This window comes from Rhinatrema bivittatum, chromosome 1 (genome assembly GCF_901001135.1).
Source record: "Rhinatrema bivittatum chromosome 1, aRhiBiv1.1, whole genome shotgun sequence".
Classification (NCBI taxonomy): Eukaryota; Metazoa; Chordata; class Amphibia; order Gymnophiona; family Rhinatrematidae; genus Rhinatrema; species Rhinatrema bivittatum.
Window position 1 is genome coordinate 446,417,761 of NC_042615.1, and position 21,943 is coordinate 446,439,703.

At 41.4% G+C, this 21,943-nt stretch overlaps 1 protein-coding gene across 6 annotated transcripts in view; it reads left to right on the forward strand.

Annotated features, from left to right (window-relative positions):
* Nucleotides 1-21,943, forward strand: part of KDM4C (lysine demethylase 4C) — a 1,194,550-nt gene that overhangs the window by 1,042,306 nt on the left and 130,301 nt on the right. For all 6 annotated transcript variants that reach the window (XM_029605175.1, XM_029605140.1, XM_029605184.1 and 3 more), the window contains one exon: nt 19,089-19,271. In XM_029605175.1, the coding sequence (XP_029461035.1) occupies nt 19,089-19,271 (183 nt within the window). The remainder of the gene's footprint in view (nt 1-19,088; nt 19,272-21,943) is intronic.

Here is a 21,943-nt window from a genome sequence, read left to right on the forward strand (position 1 = left end):
ATCCATCTTTCCCCCTTTTAGAGTTATTTTCTTCCCAGTATAAAGCTATGTTAACAGAATCATGCATGTGTAGCAAAAAGCATTTTTTCCAGAGTATCGATAGTCTCTGTCCATTTGGTACCAATGCACAATCACATGACCTACTTGTACAATTGGTGAACTGTTGTCTTCAGAGAATATCTTACAGGTAAGTAATTGCTTTTTTGTGGAGAGGACATTTTTATTTAAGAACATGCCCTATATAGATATAGCTAATACACTGGTAAGCTAAGCAAAGTATGAATTATATTAATGAGGATAGTGGTTTCATGTGAAGTTTCTATTATTTTCATCCATTCCATGTTATTCTTGCCTTATCTGTAACAACTTTTTTCATTCGTTCTTCATTGTCTCATTCTTATTTCCTTCTGTCCTTTACCCTCTACCTATTTATATCTCTGATTAAAATTAATAAAGTTCTGTTACTTTAAAGAAGTTCAGCATTGTTCTATTAACACTATGAATAGAACATGTATGGATCGAACAATACATTTGTGGTCCTTGTTCTGAGCCAAGGAAAGAAATAATTGGTATTTTTTTAAACATTTTTTTTTTTTTTTTTTTAGTAATTTCCTGTTTCCAGGTTAGTGAATTCAGGTCCTCAGGTGCTGCAAGCACATCTGGTTTTCAAGATAACCAGTATAAAAACTAACCATCAGTTTAGAATCATTGTATTGCAAATAAGTTTCATGATTATTCATTGTAGTTATACAGAATATACAGCACTGGAGGATAAGCATTAACCATGTCTACCCTTATAGATAGAGGTCCAGAGTGCTAAATATTGTGGTTGGTACATACAGTATGTGTAGTTTGACAATCAGATTATTATTGTCACAGTATTCAGTACATTCCTGGAAAAATTTACCTATCTGCCTTAAACAGATCCATGAATTATGGATACAGAGTTATTAATTTACCTTCATCCTATCATATACTTATATACATCCTAATGGAGTTTTACAAAAAAAAATTTAAAGCAGTTTAGCAGGTGAATCTATAAATAGAAAAAGTTTGGTATTGATAGGCAAACCTTTTAGAAAATGGATTCCCTTACTGTAGTTTGGATGTGAACTAAATAACCTGAATGTAGAAGAAGCAAGAGGGAAATGATTCTTTTAGTTTAACATCTAAAGACCCAAACACTGATACTGTTTGCTTAAAAGATATATACTTTGTTCTTGCTTAAAAGATATGTACTCTGTTCAAGGATAACAAATAAACATTTTCATTGTGTGGGCGTTTGATAAGGGAGGAGCTATATTAGTAGTTTTGCTTCCTATATCTGCCGCTTTTGATACTGTCTTCACCCTATATTGCTTGAAAGGGTATATGGGTAAGAGGAAATGTCATTTGCTGGTTTAAATCATACTTATCTGGTCAGGAATAGCAGGTTAGGATAAGGGAGCAAAGGTTTGCTTGGTTTGTTGTCAAGACAGACATTTACTCAAATAAATATGTATTTAATTGATCTGGTTGAAACTTGAACCCCTTAGAGTAACTAAAAGTGCATGCAAAGTTGCCTTATGTGCATACTTTTTGCTGGATTAAAAAACAGTGTTCCCAGTGGGAAGGCTATTTATGTTGAGAAAGGAAATTAACGTATATATATTTGATATTCAGTTGTGTAAGAACATAAGAAATTGCCATATTGGATCAGACCGAAGATCCATCAAACCCAGCATTCTGTTTCCAACAGTGGCCAGTCCGGATTACAAGTACCTGCAAAGTACCCAAACATTAAATACATCCTATGCTACTAATGACAGCAATAGCAGTGGCTATCCCCTAAGTCAGCTTAATTAATAACAGTCTATGGACTTCTCCTCCAGGAACTTATCCAAACCTTTTTTAAACCCAGCTACACTAACTGCACTAACCACATCCGCCGTCAAATAATTCCAGAGCTTAATTGTACACTAAGGGGTAGATTTTTAAAAATCTACTTTTGTTTGTGTACTTTTGTTTGAACAGCAGACGCAAACAAAAGTACACAGGATTTTATAAGATACGCGCATAGCCACGCGTATCTTATAAAATCCTGGATCGGCGCACGCAAGGCTGCCGATTTTGGGCAGCCTGCGCACGCCGAGCCGCACAGCCTGCCTCGGAGGGAACTTTCTTTCGCCCTCCCCTCACCTTCCCCTCCCTTCCCCTCCCTTCCCCTACCTAACCCACCCCTCCGGTCCTATCTAAACCCCTCCCTTACCTTTGTCCCTAGATTTACGCCTGCGAGAAGCAGACGTAAATCTACGCGCGCCAGCGGACTGCTGGCGCGCCGTCATCCGACCCGGGGGCTGGTCCGGAGGCCTGGACCATGCCCCCGGGCCGGTGCCATGCCCCGGTCCCGCCCCCGAAACGCCGCATCATCCAGACACGCCCCCTTCAAAAAACCCCGGAACCTACGCGCGCCGACGGCCTATGCAAAATAGGCGTGCCGGCGCACGAGGGCCCTGCTCGCGTAAATCCGGGTGGATTTACGCGAGCAGGGCTTTTAAAATCCGCCCGTGAGTGAAAAAGAATTTTATCCGATTTTTTTAAATATGCTCCTTGCTAACTTCATGGAGTGCCTCCTAGTCCTTCTATTGTCAGAAAGAGTAAATAACCGATTCACATTTGCCTATTCTAGTCCTCTCATGATTTTATAGACCTCCATCATATCCCCCCTCAGCTGTCTCTTCTCTGACCTGAACTGCCCTAACCTCTATAGCCTTTCCTCACAGGGGAGCCATTCCATGCCCTTTATCATTTTGGTCACACTTGTCTGTACCTTCTCTGATGCAACTATATCTTTTATAACATATGGTGATCAGAATTGCACACAGTACTCTCTGTACGGTCTCACCTTGGAGGAATACAGATGTATTAAGACATTCTATGTTTTATTCACCATTCCCTTCCTAATAATCCCTAACATCTTGTTTGCTTTTTTGACCACCACAGCACACTGAGCCAACAATATCAATATATTATCCACTATAACTCTTTTCTGGGTGGTAACTCCTAATATAGAAGCTAGCATCGTGTAACTACAGCATGGGTTATTTTTCCCTATATGCATTACCTTGCATTTGTCCACATTAAATTTCTTCTGCCATTTGGATGCCCAATCTTCCAGTCTCGCAGGATTCTCCTCAATTTATCATAATCCACATGTGATTTAACTACTCTGAATAATGTTGTGTCATCTGCAGATTTGATCACCTCACTTGTCATATCCCTTTCCAGATCATTTATAAATATATTGAAAAGCACTGCTCCAAGCGCAGATCCCTGAGGCACACCACTGTTTACCTTCTACTGAGAAAACTGACCATTTAATCCTACTCTCTGTTTCCTGTCTCTTAACCAGTTTGCAATACACAAAAGGACATCGCCTTCAATCCCATGACTTTTTTGTTTTCTTAGAAGCCTCTCATGAGGGACTTTGTCGAATGCCTTCTGAAAATCTAAATACACTACATCTACTGGTTCACATTTATCCAAATGATTATTAACCCCTTCAAAATAAAGTAACAGGTTTGTGAGGCAAGGCTTCCCTTGGGTAAATGCATGTTCTCAGTGTTCCATTAAACCATGTCTTTCACTATGTTCTGAGATTTTGTTCTTTAGAATAGTTTCCACTTGTTTTTCTAAGCACTGTAGTCAGACTCACTAGTCTATAGTTTCCATGATCACCCCTGGAACCCTTTTTAAAAATCGGGGTTACATTGGCCACCCTCCAATCTTCAGGTCCAATGGACAATTTTAATGATAGGTTATGAATTTTTACTAATAGACCTAAAATTTAATTTTTTATTTATTTCATAACCATGGGATGTATACCATCCAGTCCAGTTGATTTGTTCTTTAGTTTGTCAATCTGGCTTACTACATCTTCCAAGTTCATTGTGATTTGGTTCAGTTCATCCGAATCATAGCCCTTGAAAACCATCTCCAGAACCGGTATCTCCCCAACATCATCATTATTAAACACAGAAGCAAAGAATTAATTTAGTCTTTCCATGATGGTCTTATCTTTATCCCCTCATTCTTATAACAGTAAAACAGACTCCCTTGTAGGTTTCCTGCTTCGAATATATTTTTTAAAGTTTTTATTATGAGTTTTTGCCTCTACGACCATCTTAATTTCAAATTCTCTCAGCCCTTCTTATCAAAGATTTACATTTAACTTGGCAATGCTTATGCTTTTTCCGGTTTTCTTCAGATGGATTCTTCTTCCAATTTTTGAAGGACATTTTATTGGCTCTTTCACTCGTCTTTCAACCTTGCTGGTAATCATTTGGCCTTCTTTCCAGCTTTCTTAATGCGTTGAATAAATCTGGACTGCACTTCTATTTTTAAACAATGTCCATGCCTATTGTACATGTTTAACCTTTGCAGCTGCGTCTTTGTTTTTTTACAATTTTCTTCATTTTATCAAAGATTCACTTTTGAAAGTTCAGTGTTAGAAGTGTAGATTTATATATTGTCCCCTTCCAGTCATCGGTTTAAATGTGATCATTTTATGATCACTATTGCCAAGTGGCCCCACCACTGTTAACTCTATCACCAAATCCTGCTTTCCATAAAGAATTAGATATAAAATAGTTCCCTTTCTCATCTGTTCCTGAACCAATTGCTCCATGAAGCAGTCATTTATTCCATCCAGCATGCCCTAATGTTACATTTACCCAGTCAATATTGGGGTACTTGAAATCTACCACTATATAAGAACAGTTAATTATTAAGTGCAACGAACTACACTTGTCTCACAAAATAAACGTCGCATAGATTATAATTTTTTAGATTTTTTTATGTGCATAGAATTTATCTGGAACAGTGGACCATCATAACACCCTTGGTTTTTTAGGCAGTAAGCCACACTTTCAACCTTACAGGGTCATGTTTAATCATCGGTCCATTAAATGTCTTTTGTCTTCTTTATTCAAATGTTCTCTTTCTCCTTCTTTTTTATCTTTTTTATAATTAGTAAAATCTTTTGCAATAAATTTAAAGACGGAATTGCCTTACTTGTGCGGAGCGCCGCTGCGCTTCCGACCTTTATCTCCTGTGCCGCCGCGCTATTATCTCCAGCGCTGTCGTGCTTTGTAGGCGAAGAATACTTCTGAGTTTTATGTTGAACTTCCGATTGAATGTGCTCACACACTTTAGAGCTCCTGCAGTCCGACGTACGTTTCGCAATTTGCGCTGCTTCAGGGACTGATCGGGAAGTTGTAGGGTCTAGGCTTGAAAAAATGCAAGGTTAATTCCCGCCGAGATAGCTTCGATATTTAAATGCTGCTATCCAGTTCATATGGTATTTAATACCTATGGAGATAATAAAAGAACTAGTACCACACATATATTATTTTTGCACAAGTACTGCTTAGCATAAAAAAGCACTTTTCCCCATGGATTACATTTCCTTCTTACCGCAGTCAGCCGCCTAATCCTCTTGTCGGCGTTGTGCTGAATTGCCGCGAGATCTGGCATGATTTTATAGGATCACCATACTGCACCTGTGTGTGTTGATTTGACAGGTGTGGATTCACATAAAGTGAATCCACTCGATTTCTTTATTAAGACCACCAGGGGTCACTGTGCGCAGTTGAAAAATCCAACGTTGTTCACATTGGCGTAGTTTCTTGACTCGATCTCCCTTTCTCCAGTGTGGGTGAATAACTTCTAAAATTGTCCATTTAATGTCTAGAAAATTGTGATTGTGTTCTTTGAAATGTGCAACTAAAGGTTCCTCCAACCGGTCAGTGTTTAGACAACATTTATGTTCCGTTAGTCTAATTCTAAACGGACGTTTAGTCATGCCCACATAAATCAGTGGGCATGGACAAATGATAGCATATACCACAAAGGAAGATCTGCATGATGTTTGAGGCAACCCCACTATCTGACCTGAAGGTAGTGTGATAGTGGTCTGTGGAGATTTTAAAGCGCAATGAGCACAATTTACACAATCTATGATGGGGTCCAGTATATTCACCGGTTCGTTGAAACTCGAATGGACCACCTGATCTTTTATATTTCTGCCTCGAGAATATGCTATCCGAATGGGTTCCTTGAATGCTGGGTGGATTTCTTGAAGGATTGACCAGTGTCTCCGAATGGCTCTACTAATCATTGGGGTGGCCAATGTATGTCTTATCACCAAGGTCTGCTGGTTCGAATCCTCACGCTGTCTTGGCAAGAACATAAAATCCCGGTTTGAATAGAGGGCTCGGCGATAAGCTTTTTTAACACTGGATAAAGGGTATCCTCGCTGCAAGAATCTATCTGCTAATACTTGGGCCTGTTTTTTGAATTCAAAATTGTCCGTACATATTCGTCTTATTCGCATGAATTGTCCTACGGGTAAATTCAACTTAAATGTGGCAGGGTGAAAACTGTCAAATCTTAGAAGATTGTTGCGGTCACTTGGTTTGCGATACAGAGTGGTGGTCACAGAATCTTCGTTTTTAGTTATAAGGATATCTAAGTATGATATATTTTGATGGTGGAAATTTATAGTAAATTTTAGGCATGAATTCTGTGAGTTAAGCCAAGCATGAAATTCCAATAAGGAGGTTTGCGATCCTTCCCATATGATGAACACGTCATCTATATATCTTTTCCAATGTTTCAAAGATGATGACCATGGGTTTTGTTGTATATATTGGTCTTCAAAGGCTGATACAAATAGATTCGCTACATCTGGTGCCATGGCGGCTCCCATGGCCGTTCCCCGAATTTGTAGATAAAATTTATCTTGGAAAGAGAAGTAATTATGACTCAACGTTAGATGCAATAACTCAATGATGTAAGATGTAGGTATCCGTTGAGGATATGGGCGTTTTTTTAAGACCATTGATATTACAGTGAGCAATTCCTCTTGCGGGATTACTGTATATAGCGACTCAATATCCATGGTGACCAACAGACTTTGATTGGATAAGGTAACTGTAGACAAGAATTGGAGCATATGAGATGTATCTTTAATGTATGAAAAGGATTGTGACACGAATGGCTGTAGTAGTTTGTCCAAAAAAATAGAAATGGGTTCCAAAACGGATTCTTTCGCCGAGACAATAGGTCTTCCAGGTGGGGTTTGCAGATTTTTGTGAATCTTTGGTACTATATATAATACTGGGATTCTTGGGTGTTTATTAATGAGGAAATCACATTCACTCTTTGTGAGGAATTTCTGTTGGAAACCAAGCTCTACTATACGTAATACCTCCGCTTGTATACTATCCGTGGGATCTGCTTCCAGTACTTGATAAAATGCTCTATCTGAAAGTTGGCGTAGTGCTTCTTGTGTGTATGCCTCAGTACTCATTACTACAACCGCACCTCCCTTATCGGCTGGTTTTATTACTATATCACGTCTGTCTTGTAATTGATGTAGTGCCTGTGATTCTTCTCTAGTGAGATTAAAGTAGGAATGATGTTGTGATTTTTCTATATTTTCAACTTCATGCAACACCAATGTGGAAAAAGTGTTGATGGCTGCATCTCCTGGTGGAGGTGGACTCCATTTCGATTTAAGTTTCACAATGGGAGTAATGGCTAATGATGGACTTACTGTAGGAGATTGAGATAAGTAAATTTTTCTTTGGAGCTGTCGAATAAATTTGTGAAAGTCACAGCGGAACTGAAATGGATCATGTCTTTGAGTTGGCACAAAATTTAAACCTTTATTTAGTACCTTTTCTTCAAGTGCAGACAGAAAATTCCCCGATATATTAATCACTGCTGATGCGGTGGCCAATCCGTTTGTCCCGGGGTTTGTTTGGTGGAAGGGTACTGCGACCTGGTTCTCGGTCGGTTCCACTCGGTGTGTTGGTAATTTCGAGACCCTCTCCTTCTGCTTCTGTATGTTTGTCCTCGTTGTCCTCTCTGGTATGTGGGTTTTGAGGCATCTCCTAAAGGGTGTTCTTCATCACTTCCTGATGAGTTATCTGAGGTGTTGAAGGTGACTTTCCTGGGTTTCTGATTTAACCAAGGGTAAATTGCTCCTTGTTTGTAATCCCCTTCATCTCTATGGAATTTTTCAATCTTAGATATCTTAATTTCTTCCTTGAACTTTTCCATTGTCTGCTTAAACTCCTGCAAGGTGGTGTCAAATAGATCTAATGCTATCTTGCTTTTTAAGGACTCCAACATGGTGTCTGATTGTTGTCTTATTTCTTGGGAAATTTTACGTGTCTGACTCACAATTAGTAACATTAGGTCCATTGAGCATTTATTAAGTACATGGGACCATTGTTCTAAGAATTCCGGATATTCAGTATAGATTTTGGGTTCTTTCACCATTCTGAGCCCTCGTGGGATACGCTGATGTTTTAAATATTCAACCATGGTGACTCCATGTAATTCTGTGCGTATCCACCGTTTATGTAGCATTGTTAGTTCAGTCCAACTTGAGGATGTACTGATGGTTATATCTGAGCCATCAGAAAACAAAGATTCACTCTGTAACGCATCATTCAGCTGATCATCTGAAAAGCTGAGAATATTGCTCCATTTGGGGTGTGCCATTATCTTTCGATTACTGTATATACGTGAACACCACTATATAAGAACAGTTAATTATTAAGTGCAACGAACTACACTTGTCTCACAAAATAAACGTCGCATAGATTATAATTTTTTAGATTTTTTTATGTGCATAGAATTTATCTGGAACAGTGGACCATCATAACACCCTTGGTTTTTTAGGCAGTAAGCCACACTTTCAACCTTACAGGGTCATGTTTAATCATCGGTCCATTAAATGTCTTTTGTCTTCTTTATTCAAATGTTCTCTTTCTCCTTCTTTTTTATCTTTTTTATAATTAGTAAAATCTTTTGCAATAAATTTAAAGACGGAATTGCCTTACTTGTGCGGAGCACCGCTGCGCTTCCGACCTTTATCTCCTGTGCCGCCGCGCTATTATCTCCAGCGCTGTCGTGGTATATGCTATCATTTGTCCATGCCCACTGATTTATGTGGGCATGACTAAACGTCCGTTTAGAATTAGACTAACGGAACATAAATGTTGTCTAAACACTGACCGGTTGGAGGAACCTTTAGTTGCACATTTCAAAGAACACAATCACAATTTTCTAGACATTAAATGGACAATTTTAGAAGTTATTCACCCACACTGGAGAAAGGGAGATCGAGTCAAGAAACTACGCCAATGTGAACTGCGCACAGTGACCCCTGGTGGTCTTAATAAAGAAATCGAGTGGATTCACTTTATGTGAATCCACACCTGTCAAATCAACACACACAGGTGCAGTATGGTGATCCTATAAAATCATGCCAGATCTCGCGGCAATTCAGCACAACGCCGACAAGAGGATTAGGCGGCTGACTGCGGTAAGAAGGAAATGTAATCCATGGGGAAAAGTGCTTTTTTATGCTAAGCAGTACTTGTGCAAAAATAATATATGTGTGGTACTAGTTCTTTTATTATCTCCATAGGTATTAAATACCATATGAACTGGATAGCAGCATTTAAATATCGAAGCTATCTCGGCGGGAATTAACCTTGCATTTTTTCAAGCCTAGACCCTACAACTTCCCGATCAGTCCCTGAAGCAGCGCAAATTGCGAAACGTACGTCGGACTGCAGGAGCTCTAAAGTGTGTGAGCACATTCAATCGGAAGTTCAACATAAAACTCAGAAGTATTCTTCGCCTACAAAGCACGAGAGTGCTGGAGATAATAGCGCGGCGGCACAGGAGATAAAGGTCGGAAGCGCAGCGGCGCTCCGCACAAGTAAGGCAATTCCGTCTTTAAATTTATTGCAAAAGATTTTACTAATTATAAAAAAGATAAAAAAGAAGGAGAAAGAGAACATTTGAATAAAGAAGACAAAAGACATTTAATGGACCGATGATTAAACATGACCCTGTAAGGTTGAAAGGGTACTTGAAATCTCCCATTATTACTGCACTGCCAAATTGGTTAGTTTCCCTGATTTCTCTTAGCATTTCATCATCTGTCTCATCATTTTGACCAGGTGAATGGTAGGATACTTCAATCACTATACCCTTACCCAAAACACATGGGATTTCTACCCATAAAGATGCTAATGTTTATTTAGTCTCTTGTATGATCTATATTCTATTGGACTCTATGCCCTTCCAGATATATAGTGCCACCCCCCTCCCACCAAATTGATCCTTCCTATCATTCCTATATAATTTGTACTGTAGTATACTATTGTCCGATTGGTTATGCTACTTGTACGAGGTCTCTAAGATAACAGTTATGTCTTTGTCATCATTCACTGCTATACACTCTCCCATCTTACTTCTTAGACTTCTGGCATTGGCATTCAGACATTCCAAAGTGTATTAACAACCTGCTTTTCAATTGACAGAGATAATTTGGAATTCATTAGCTCAGGTGATTCTTTACTTATAGGCACATGGACTACTTATGCTTTTATTGAAACTTCTCTGTAGGTGGTTTACTCCTGATTAACTACCCAAGATAAAGTCGATACAAAGTATGTGGCTACTTTTGCACATATATGTTTTGCTAATTTTCAAAGGGAAACTAATTAGGAAATCTCTGAAAATTAACTACAAAAGATCATGCATACCTTATAATACTGTGGTCTGTTGAAAACTGCCCACTGATAGGCTTACATCCCCAATTAGCTATTGAATCTGCTATATATTTGTTTTTATCTTGTAAAATTGATAGTACTGCCTAGTAGCAAAATTAGAGGAGCTTGTACATACTGGAAAATGTGATTTATTGATGTTATGACTAGGAATCTGGACCCTTGGGCCGGCCTTGTGAAGAAGAGTAGTTGGATTCCACTGAAGAGAAGGCCGGGTTGGTGGCTGGCTGACTAAATACCGTGAAGAAGCTTCACCCTGGAAGTCTGCGGTACCCCCGGGAGGAGCCCTTGAACACCCAGACCGCTGGGACTTAGGCGGGAGTAATGAAGATAAAGTCTTCGCCCTGGAAGCCCAAGATCCCCCCGGGAGGAGCCCTTGAGCAACCGGACGGCTGGGACTTAGGCGGGAGTAATGAAGATGAAGTCTTCGCCCTGGAAGCCCAAGATCCCCCCAGGAAGAGCCCGTGAGGACCTGGACCGCTGGGACTTAGGTGACGAAGGAGCGAAGCGAAGAGAAAATGATCCAAACGTCGAGGCAGGCAGCAGACAGGAGGAACAAAGAGAAGCAAAAGTCAAAAGCCAGGAAATCAACAAAGGAATCCAAAACATATACCGTGGACTGGAACCAGATCAGAAGAATCAGGAGTCACTAAATCAGGAGTCACTAAATCAGGAGTCACTGGAGCAGCAAAACTCTCTGAAGAGAAACTTCTTGCAAAGCAATTCTAAACAGACAGACGCCGGCTTAAGTAGCTTGCCGGCGTCTGACGTCAGCAAAGGAGCTGACTTTGCCTCCAGGTGCTGGGCAATTTAATATCCTTTCTCGCGCGTGCGCATGTGTGTCCGAGGGGGCGGGGCTAGACTTGGACCTTGGTGGCGTCTCCCTCGTGGAGACGCCGCTGCAGCGCGGCCTGGTAGGCCCGAACTCGTCGCGACTCAGCATGGCCTCCAGGATGAAAAATAAGGTAAGGACCTGGTCGCTAGCCTAGCGACCGGGACCACAACAGTAACCCCTCCCTTACGCCCCCTCCTAAGGGCCCGGTTTACCTGGATGATCCAAGTGGAATTGTCGCAGGAGGGACTTGTCTAAGATGTTTCGAGCTGGTTCCCAGGTGTAATCCTCCGGACCGCAGTCCTCCCATGCCAAGAGGTACTCCCACCGTCCATGGAAAAAACGAACGTCAAGGACCTCCCGGACCTGATAGGTCACATCACCTTGAACCGAAGTCTCCGCAGGTTCTGGAAAAGGATCAATGGTACCTGGAAAGGATCATGGTTTTAACAAGGAAACATGAAACACATTATGTATACGTAGACTAGTGGGGAGGCGTAACTGGTAGGATACTAGCCCACTCTCTCCGCCACTTGAAAAGGACCATAGTACTTGGGAGCTAATTTCTTAGATGGAACTCTAAGATGAAGGTTCTTTATACTCAATCAAACCCTATCGCCAGGTAGATACACAGGTGCTGGTCGTCGATGTCAGTCTGCACATTTCTTGGCTAGTTTTGCAGATCGAGATAGCCTCCATTGAACCGAATTCCAGAGGTTCTGTAACTGTAATGCAGACAGTTGAGCAGCTGGCGAAGGAACGGATAGTGGCAGGGGCATGGGAGGTCTGAGTTGCCGCCCATACACTACTTGAAAGGGCGACCTCCCAGTAACAGTATGCGTGTGATTGTTGTAAGAAAACTCGGCCCAAAGGAGTAGTGAAACCCAATTATCTTGTCTCTCTGAAGAAAAGACACGCAGGAATGTTTTCAAAGAACGATTCATTCGTTCAGTCTCCCCATTGCTTTGAGGATGAAAGGCCGTAGACAGGTTGAGTTGGACTCCAAATTTCGTACATAACGCCCTCCAATATCGGGCAGTAAACTGAGGTCCCCGGTCAGATACTATGCCTTGCGGTAGACCATGGATTCGAAATATATGTTGAGTGAATAATTGGGCTAACTCTGGTGCTGAACGTAACTTGGGAAGAGGCACAAAGTGGGCCATTTTGGAAAAACGGTCCATTGTTACCCAGATGACTGTATTTCCCTCTGAAACAGGCAAATCCACCACAAAATCCGTGGCAATGTGTGTCCAGGGCTCTACTGATATAGGCAAAGGTTGCAAAAGGCCCCAAGGTTGTCCTGTTTGAGGTTTCTGTTTAGCACAGGTGGGACACGACTCGACATAGGTGTGAACATCTTGTCTTATGTTAGGCCACCAATAATATTGGTTCAGAAGATCCATAGTTCTTTCACGGCCAGCATGACACTAGTGAGGGAGTCATGGGCCCAACTAAGAATCTCCCGACGATTCCATCTAGGAACCACTGTCTTTCCGAGAGAGCTTACCCTCGTAGAAGATACGTTGATCTTTGCCGGATCGAGAATGTACTGAGGAAGTTCCCCCTCCTCCTCTAGTTCTGAATTGTGCGACAATGCACCCGCCCGGATATTCTTAGCTGCAGGTCGGTAGCGTAGTGTGAAATCAAAGCAATTGAAGAAAAGAGACCAATGAGCCTACCTAGGATTTAGGCGTTGTGCTCGACTCAAGAACTCTAAATTTTTGTGATTGGTGTACACTGTGATAGGGTGAACAGCACCTTCAAGCCATTGTCTCCATTCTTCAAATAACAATTTAATCGCCAAAAGTTCTTTGTCTCCAATACTATAGTTACATTCTGCAGTGTAAAACTTCTTGGAGAAATATGAACAAGGTAACAATTTCTCAGTACTGGATTGCTGACTGAGAACGGCACCTACCGCTATATTGGAAGCATCCACCTCCACTATAAAAGGACGTAGCGGATCAGGATGATGAAGACAAGTATCTTGTAAGAAGGCTTCTTTAAGGTCCTCAAAGGCCTGACAAGCTACTTGCGGCCATTCCACGGCATCGGCCCCTTTTCTGGTAAGGGCGGTAAGAGGAACAACCCTAAGGGAATAGTGAGGAATAAATTGTCTGTAAAAGTTCGCAAATCCAAAGAAACGTTGTAAAGCCTTTATTCCTATAGGGCGAGGCCCATCCTTTATAGCAGAGACCTTTTCGGGATCCGTCTGAAACCCTGTTGCGGAAACAATGTATCCAAGAAATGGTAAGGACTGTTGCTCAAACATGCATTTCTCAAGTTTTGCATACAGATGATTGTCTTGAAGAATTTGTAGTACCTGCCTTACGTGCTTCCGATGCGATTCTAGGTCTTGAGAGTAAATTAGTACATCATCCAGATAGACTATAATGAAGCACCTCATTCATCAAATGCTGGAAGACTGCTGGGGCATTGCACAGTCCGATCAGCATCACTAAATACTCATAATGTCCATCCCTAGTATTGAAGGCTGTCTTCCATTCATCTCCGGGTCAGATACGGACCGAATTGTAAGCACCACGTAAGTTGAGCTTAGTGACAATTTTAGCTCTTTGTAGTCTGTCCAAGAGTTCAGGAATAAGCAGAAGAGGATAACAATCCCTCTTAGTGATGGCATTCAAACCTCTGTAATCGATACATGGTCTCAGGGAGCCATCCTTCTTCCCTACAAAGAAAAAACCCACTCCGGAAGGCGACTTAGAGGGTCTGATGAACCCCTTGGCTAAATTCTCTGAGATGTGTTGTGACATTGCTCGTGTTTCCGGCAAAGATAAAGGATAAACCCTTCCTCTAGGCAGTGTGGTTCCTGGTAAAAGTTCTATAGCACAATCAAATGGACGATGCTGTGGTAATATCTCCGCCTTCTTTTTGGAAAATACTTCTGCAAATTCTGCGTAAGGAGTGGGGAGCAATACAGAGGTATGCAATAAAGGTATGCTAGGGGCACGTGGAATCTGAAGACAATTGGTGAAGCAAAAAGGACTCCATTGTGCAATTTGTAAAGTGTCCCATCGAATAACAGGAGAGTGCTGCTGCAACCATGGTAATCCCAACACTACTGGATGGACTGCCTTCTCCAGAATAAAAAAGGAGATCTCCTCTGAGCGTAGAACTCCGTTTTGAAGCTTGAGAGGAGCCATGCGAGCAGAGATACTTCCTGGGAGCACAGTTCCTCGGATAGACGTGATCCGCAGCGGAGGGTTACGTGGAAGAATAGGAATCTGAAGCTGGTACACCAGATCAGACAAAATGAAATTCCCTCCGGCTCCAGAGTCAATGAAAGCAAGAGTCTCAAAAGACCCTCCAAAATATTCCAATGTGACAGGCACAGTACATTGAGGACCAGAGTTAACGCAACCTAGGAGTAGCTCCCCCGTACAGCCTAGGCTCTGGCGTTTTCTGGCTGATCCTTACACTGAGCTAGAAAGTGGCCCTTGCTGCCACAATACAAACATGACCCCAATGTTCGACGGTGTCTCCTCTCTTCCACCATCAGTGGTGTACGCCCTAGCAGCATGGGCTCCTCCGCCGTTGTCTCTGAAGAAGCGGTTCCTAGAGCACCAGAAGGAGTTAATGGTCAATTGAACACAGGAGCCAATGAAACAGTCCGACGAGGTGGGTGTCCCTCCTTAGCTCTTTGCTGAAGACGACGGTCAATTCTTCCATCCAAGTCTGTTACTCCAATGAGGTAATCAGGAATATCTCTAGCGACCAGCTCATCTTTGATGCGAGCAGACAACCCCCTCATGAAAGACTCCTCGCAGACAATCCTCTCGCCAGCCTACTTCCAAGGCTAGGGTGCGAAACTCAATCACATAATCTGCCAAAGAATGGGAACCCTGACGTAACTGCAGTAACTCTGAAGTTGCAGTGGACAAGCGTGCTGGTTCGTCAAAGGCCTGCTTGAAGATGATTATAAACTGCTGCAGATTATTTAGAAGAGGATCATTACGTTCCCACATGGGAGACGCCCAATTTAGCGCCTTCCCTTTCAGAAGCGACAGAATGTAGGCCACTTTTACGGTGTCAGTAGGAAATTGGCTGGGCAGAAGAGAGAATATAATGTAACATTGGTTCAGAAACCCCCGGTACCCTCTCGCATCCCCAGAATAATGCAAGGGAGCAGGTAACTGCGTTGGAGCACTAACAATCACCATCGAAGTAGGAGGTTGTACCAGAGGTGGATCAGGAGATGTGGCATCGAGGTGGTTTGCCAAGTGTTCCACGGTGGCAGTTAGTACATCCAGACAGTGCTGTTGTTGTTGCAATCGTTGAGCCATTCCGGGAATGGCCTAAAAGCCAGAAAGATCCGCCGGGTCCATGGCTTTGCAAACTGTTATGACCAGGAATGTGGACCCTTGGGCCGGCCTTGTGGAGAAGAGCAGTTGGATTCCACTGAAGAGAAGGTCGGTTGGCAGCTGGCTGACTGAATACTGTGAAGAAGCTTCACCCTGGAAGTCCGCAGTACCCCCGGGAGGAGCCCTTGAGCACCCGGACCGCTGGGACTTAGGCGGGAGGAATGAAGATGAAGTCTTCGCCCTGGAAGCGCAAGATCCCCCCGGGAGGAGCCCATGAGGATCTGGACCGCTGGGACTTAGGTGACAAAGGAGCAAAGCGATGAGAAAATGATCCAAACATCGAGGCAGGCAGCAGACAGGAGGAACGAAGAGAAGCTGAAGTCAAAAGCCAGGAAATCAACAAAGGAATCCAAAACATATACCGTGGACTGGAACCAGATCAGAAGTCGGGAGTCACTGGATCAGGAGTCACTAAATCAGGAGTCACTGGAGCAGCAAAACTCTCTGAAGAGATACTTCTTGCAAAGCAATTGTAAACAGACAGACGCCGGCTTAAGTAGCTTGCCGGCGTCTGACATCAGTAAAGGAGCTGTCCATTGCCTCCAGGTGCTGGGCAGTTTAAGATCCTTTCTCTCTCGCGTGCGCGCGTGTCCGAGGGGGCGGGGCTAGACTTGGACCTCGGCGGCATCTCCCTTGTGGAGACGCCGCCGCAGCGCGGCCTGGTAGGCCCGAACTCGCCACGACTCAGCACGGCCTCCAGGATGAAAAATAAGGTAAGGACTAGAGACCGGGACCGCAACAGATGTAACCGTATTTTGTACAAAAAAAAGAGTTGAAAGGCAAATATGTTGATCTTTCAGAAACTAATATTAAGAAAACAATGTAAACTAAAATCAGTAAACACTGTTTTATAAATAGCATTGTATATGGCCTGGCTGACTGTGAAGATGCATTAGTTAATATTCTATTTTGATGAGTTTTGATAGCTCATTTTCTTAACAGCTTTTGGGAGGGCATTATGAATAGGAGGAGGAGGAATAGCCTAGTGCTTAGAGCAGTGGGCTATGAACCAGGGTTCAAGTCCCACTGTCACTCTTTGTGCCCGAGGCAGGCGTAACTTGCACGCGCCATGGTCCGGTCCGGGGGCTGGTCCGGAGGCCGCGGCCACGCCCCCAGAATGCCCCCGATGACGCGCCAGCCGCAACACGCCCCCCCCCAGGAAAGCCCCGGGACTTACGCGTGCGCCGGCAGCCTATGCAAGATAGGCTCTGCGCACGCAGGGGAAGTTTGGGGTAGGTTTTCGGGGATTACGCGCGTAACCCTGTGAACATGCACCCCAAAGGTTGGAGACGCTGTATATAAAGGAGAGAAAAAAAAAGTTAATTGAACTAGTTTTGAAATTTGATGACACAGTAATTGTAGAATCCATCTTAACACCATTTGTTGTACCACCTCCTTTATAAGGATTTCAGTTCCTGTCATATGTGGAACAAGCACAGGAAGTTATTCCATCTGTCCATGCAAAGTGGAGGAGATTTTCAAAGCCTACGTGCATGTTATAAAATTGTGCGTAGATTTGTGCACGCCGAGTTGCGCAAACAAATCTACGCCCGCGTGTAGCTACTAAAATCTGGTCCAGTGTGTCTTGACTTCTCAAGATTAATTTCTGCTGGAACAGCCATTGGCCAATGAGGTCTAAGCACTTATCACATTTTTCTAAATCACTTGGAAACGTTGGGTCCAAATAGACTATTACCTGGATGTCACCACCATAGAGAAATGCAATAAACCTCTGTTCTTGGATTAAGGTAGCCAAAGGGGCCAAGTAAATATTAAAGAGAAATAGTGCAAAAACTGAGCCTTGTGGTATTCTGCAAAACAATGTTTTAGGTTTGGAGAGTCTAGACCTCCAGTTGACCTGGTAGATCCAATCCAAAAGAAAGGACTTAAACCAGGGCAAAACCGTACTGTAAAGCCATATCTTAATAAATAATTCATGGTTTATAGTATCAAAGGCCACATTCATGTCAATGAAGACTATGAGGTGGGACTTCCCCCCATCTATCCTCACTCTGATCTCATTGTTCAGGGCCACTAGCATCAGCATTTTAAAATATTCAGTCTTGGTTAACATCAGTTGTCATAGAAGTTAACATGAGTCTGTCTTTTGCCTGTAGAATTGTACCTGGAACCTTACTTCATGTATTAGATGCAATATACTGTATAATTCAGCAGAACCAAAGCCAATTGCCATACTCTAATTTGGCTTCGCTTTGTTCCTCTTCACTTACCAGGTTGTCACTAATTCATGGGATAATCAATCTGTATTCAGTCAAGCTCTTGTAAATGTACTCTTGTCTTGTTCAATAGAGACTAGAGTGAACAGGTTATTAAAGGTGTGCCTGTAACAGTATATTTTTAATAAAGTTGAAAGTCCTCCAAAACTACCAGTAGTCACCATTATGTGAGCAAATCAGATTAGCTTCAACTATGTTTTCATTTCTTTATACAGTGCTTCAGGATATTATGCTGGAGGCCAAAAATAGCTCAAATTTGTGTTACTCTTATAAGGTACCTAACAATTATGCCGAAGAGCAAGGGATAGATAGATGCACAGCATGCAGCATGATATTTAGGTGAAGTTAGAATAGACTTTCCTCACATGCCTTTTCTTTCTTTCTTTTTTTTTTTATTAAATCAATACCTTGGGATTTATTCTTTTTAAATACCCTCATGTTTCAAATATACATTGTATTAAGACTGAAGGAAATAACCACATCAGTATTTTGGTTTTGCTGTGCCTTGACTGGTCAAGAATGATGCCTTTAATGTTCTAAGAATAAATAGTTAAATGGATTCCATAGGACTGAAGAAGTAAAACCTTTAAGTAGTCATTTTCTCTTATATCCTACACAAGGCATCATTATGCAAAGCTTATGTCTCATTTATATGTGGACGTGAGGCCAAAATAATACTTTACCTACAAAATGTTTGGTGTGAAACTTTCCTATAGCAATAAGCATTGTGTGCCCTGGAAATTCAAGGTTTACTTTTGGTTGACATTTTCCAAATGGATTGAAGGTTTCCATCCCATCAGTCTGGTATCAATGTAATTTTACCTATATTGTACCATACAGGGTTTTCACCCATATATGACTGAATGTTTTTCATCTGATTTGCAAGAAGAAATCTGTTACTGTAGCTTATGTATATACATCTTTGTAATTGAATTTTAACTGTATTACTTTACTTTCCGATCATGTGTTCTTTTCTTTTTTGATTTTATTCCCATAGAAATGTGCCTTTTGCAGACAAAGATTTGAGAACACCTCAGGGGCCTGTGTCCAGTGCTCATGTGGGCGCTGTCCAACCTCCTTCCACGTTACGTGCGCACATGCTGCAGGAGTACTGATGGAGCCCAGTGACTGGCCTCATGTGATCTATATTACATGCTTCAGGCATAAAATCAATCAAAATGTAAGAACTTTTCTTTGAAAGTTTCTTCTAATCAATTTAAGCTACCCAACCATAGCACTTTTTCAGAATTGTTGTTGTCCTTGCCATGTTTCTTTTAGCCCTGTGGTAGTAGTTATCAATGATGAGGTCAGCAATCCTACAGAATAGGAGCTTCAGGCAAATTAAGCCATGTCTTTAAATCATAACTCACTTGATACATCCACATGCTTGACTGTCTGAATGAAAGATTATAGCAAAAGACAATATCTAAAGCTTCAAATCAATACTGAAATTTTTTTCTGACAAGCATTCATAATAAAAATGTATTCACAATCAGGTTATGGTAAACTAAGCTTATTTCACTCTCACTGAAATTAGGCAATTGTGATTCTTTAGAAAGCACCACAAAGAATTAATCACATATTGATGATGCTAGATCAAAATATACCTAAAGGAAGGGTGCAGTTTGCTGACCTATGCTTTTGAGCTTCTGATATTTATTTATTTATTTAAGCAGTTTTATATACCGTTGTATGGAGAAATCAGTCTCAACGGTTCACAAGATTCAAATGTAATAAAAAACAAAAGAATAGTTAGAAGAATGAAACAATACATATTATAATATTATAAATATCTAAAAACTATAATCTAAAGAATATAAAAATTACCATCATTAGAAATAAAATGCTACCCTTAAAAAGATTGTCAGTGAAGAATAAATTAAAATTATTTAAAATCTCTCAAGATCTGTCATTGCCTAAGGATTCTTTTGTGGTATATGCGTGATTAAGCTCTGTTACTATGCCTTTTGTTAAACTGGATTTTCCAGTCTTATGCATGATCTAAGAAGGCCTATGGATGTTTGTGTTCTCCTTTTCTTATTTTACATTTGTTTGTAATTCTGTAGCAAAATTTACCAAGTTCATTTTGTTTAGGCTCGGCGGCGCACGCAAGCCCCGGGACGCGCGTAAGTCCCGGGGCTTGCATGGAGGGGCGTGTCGGGGGCGTGCCGCAAGTGATGCGGTGTTTCGGGGGCGGGCCCGGGGGCGTGGCGCCGGCCCGGGGGCGTGGTCGAGGCCTCCTGACCAGCCCCCGGGTTGGGTGATGGCGCGCCAGCAACCCACTGGCGCGCGCAGATTTACACCTGCTTTCAGCAGATGTAAATCTGCCAACAAAGGTAGGGGGGGGGTTAGATAGAGCCGGGGGGGTGGGTTAGGTAGGGGAAGGTGAGGAGAGGCGGAGGGAACAGGCAGCGCGCGCTGGGCTCGGCGTGCGCAGGTTGCACAAATGTGCACCCCCTTGAGCGCCGACCCCGGATTTTATAAGCTATGCGCGTAGCTTATAAAATCCAGCGTACTTTTGTTCACGCCTGGTGCACGAACAAAAGTACGCCCGTGCGTACATTTATAAAATCTACCCCAAAATTTGTTACTTCATTTCATTCTCTGAAATATCTTAAAAGGCTTTGATCCTGACTTATTGAGTTTTTCCCAATAGACACAGACTGAAAAAAAAAAAAACTTAGTAAATAAGGCTGATAGTCAATATCTCACATGCAATGTGAGATATTGCTTTCTGTTCCAATTCTTTTCAGAAGTCAAATTAAACAGATAATATGGTACTAGATAAAAGACTGCAAGGTCCATCAGGTCACATTTATTTCTCTACCTGTTGCAGCACTGCTTGATTGTTAGATTTACCCTCACTTCCCCATCACTAAGGATTCTTTGTTGTTGTTAAATGCACCAGCACGCGCATGTTATAAAATTGCGCATTCATGTGTGTGCGCCGGGTATTGCGCACATATGGACGCTTGCACGTTCTTTTTTAAAATCTACCCCATAGTTTTTTGGACCTCTTGAATAGTGCTCTGTGTTATAATTTGCAAGAAATGATTTTAAGATTAGAAACAGTTGGCATTTGAAAAACAGTTTTGCAGCTCATTAGAAGATAACGTGCTTTATAGCAGCAATTTGCTCAAAGAACTGCTGCTTTGCCTGCAAAACTAATCAAATAATCTTGAAGTCCAAATGTTCAGCAATTTTAAGTGTCAGAAAGTATGCTATGTGTGAAATATTTTTTCAGCAGACAAAGGATATTGGATCATCTGGTATTGCCTGATAGATATCTATCTATCTATCTATATTTATTTATTTATTTTTATTTAAAAGTTTTATATACCGAAATTCTTGTAAGGGTTTACAAATCAGTTCGGTTTACATTGAACAGAAACAGTGCTTCAGTAAATGAAAGCAATTACATTGAACATTGACAGAGCTTCAAATGTGAACAATTACAAAGAACTAATAATAAAATATCTTATTAACCAAAAAACAAGCAGAATAACATTTAACATTTGTACAGAAAACAATGTCTCACAGAGAGTAAATATAATACATATATGATCGCAGATCATATATGTATTATATATATATATATATATATATATATATATATATATATATATATATATATAATAAAATGATTTATAATTATTGCTATAAACTCCTCCCCAACCAGCTAGTAAGCTCACTTTTCTTTCTTAATGGGTCATTTACTGGGTATCTTTCTATATTATATTGAGAAACCAAGTGAAAAATGTATAAATAAAAAAATCTAAATTCTGATTCTGAAACATAGCAGCTTCCCCATATGAAGAGTAAGAAATGATGAAATAAAATATTTTTGAAACT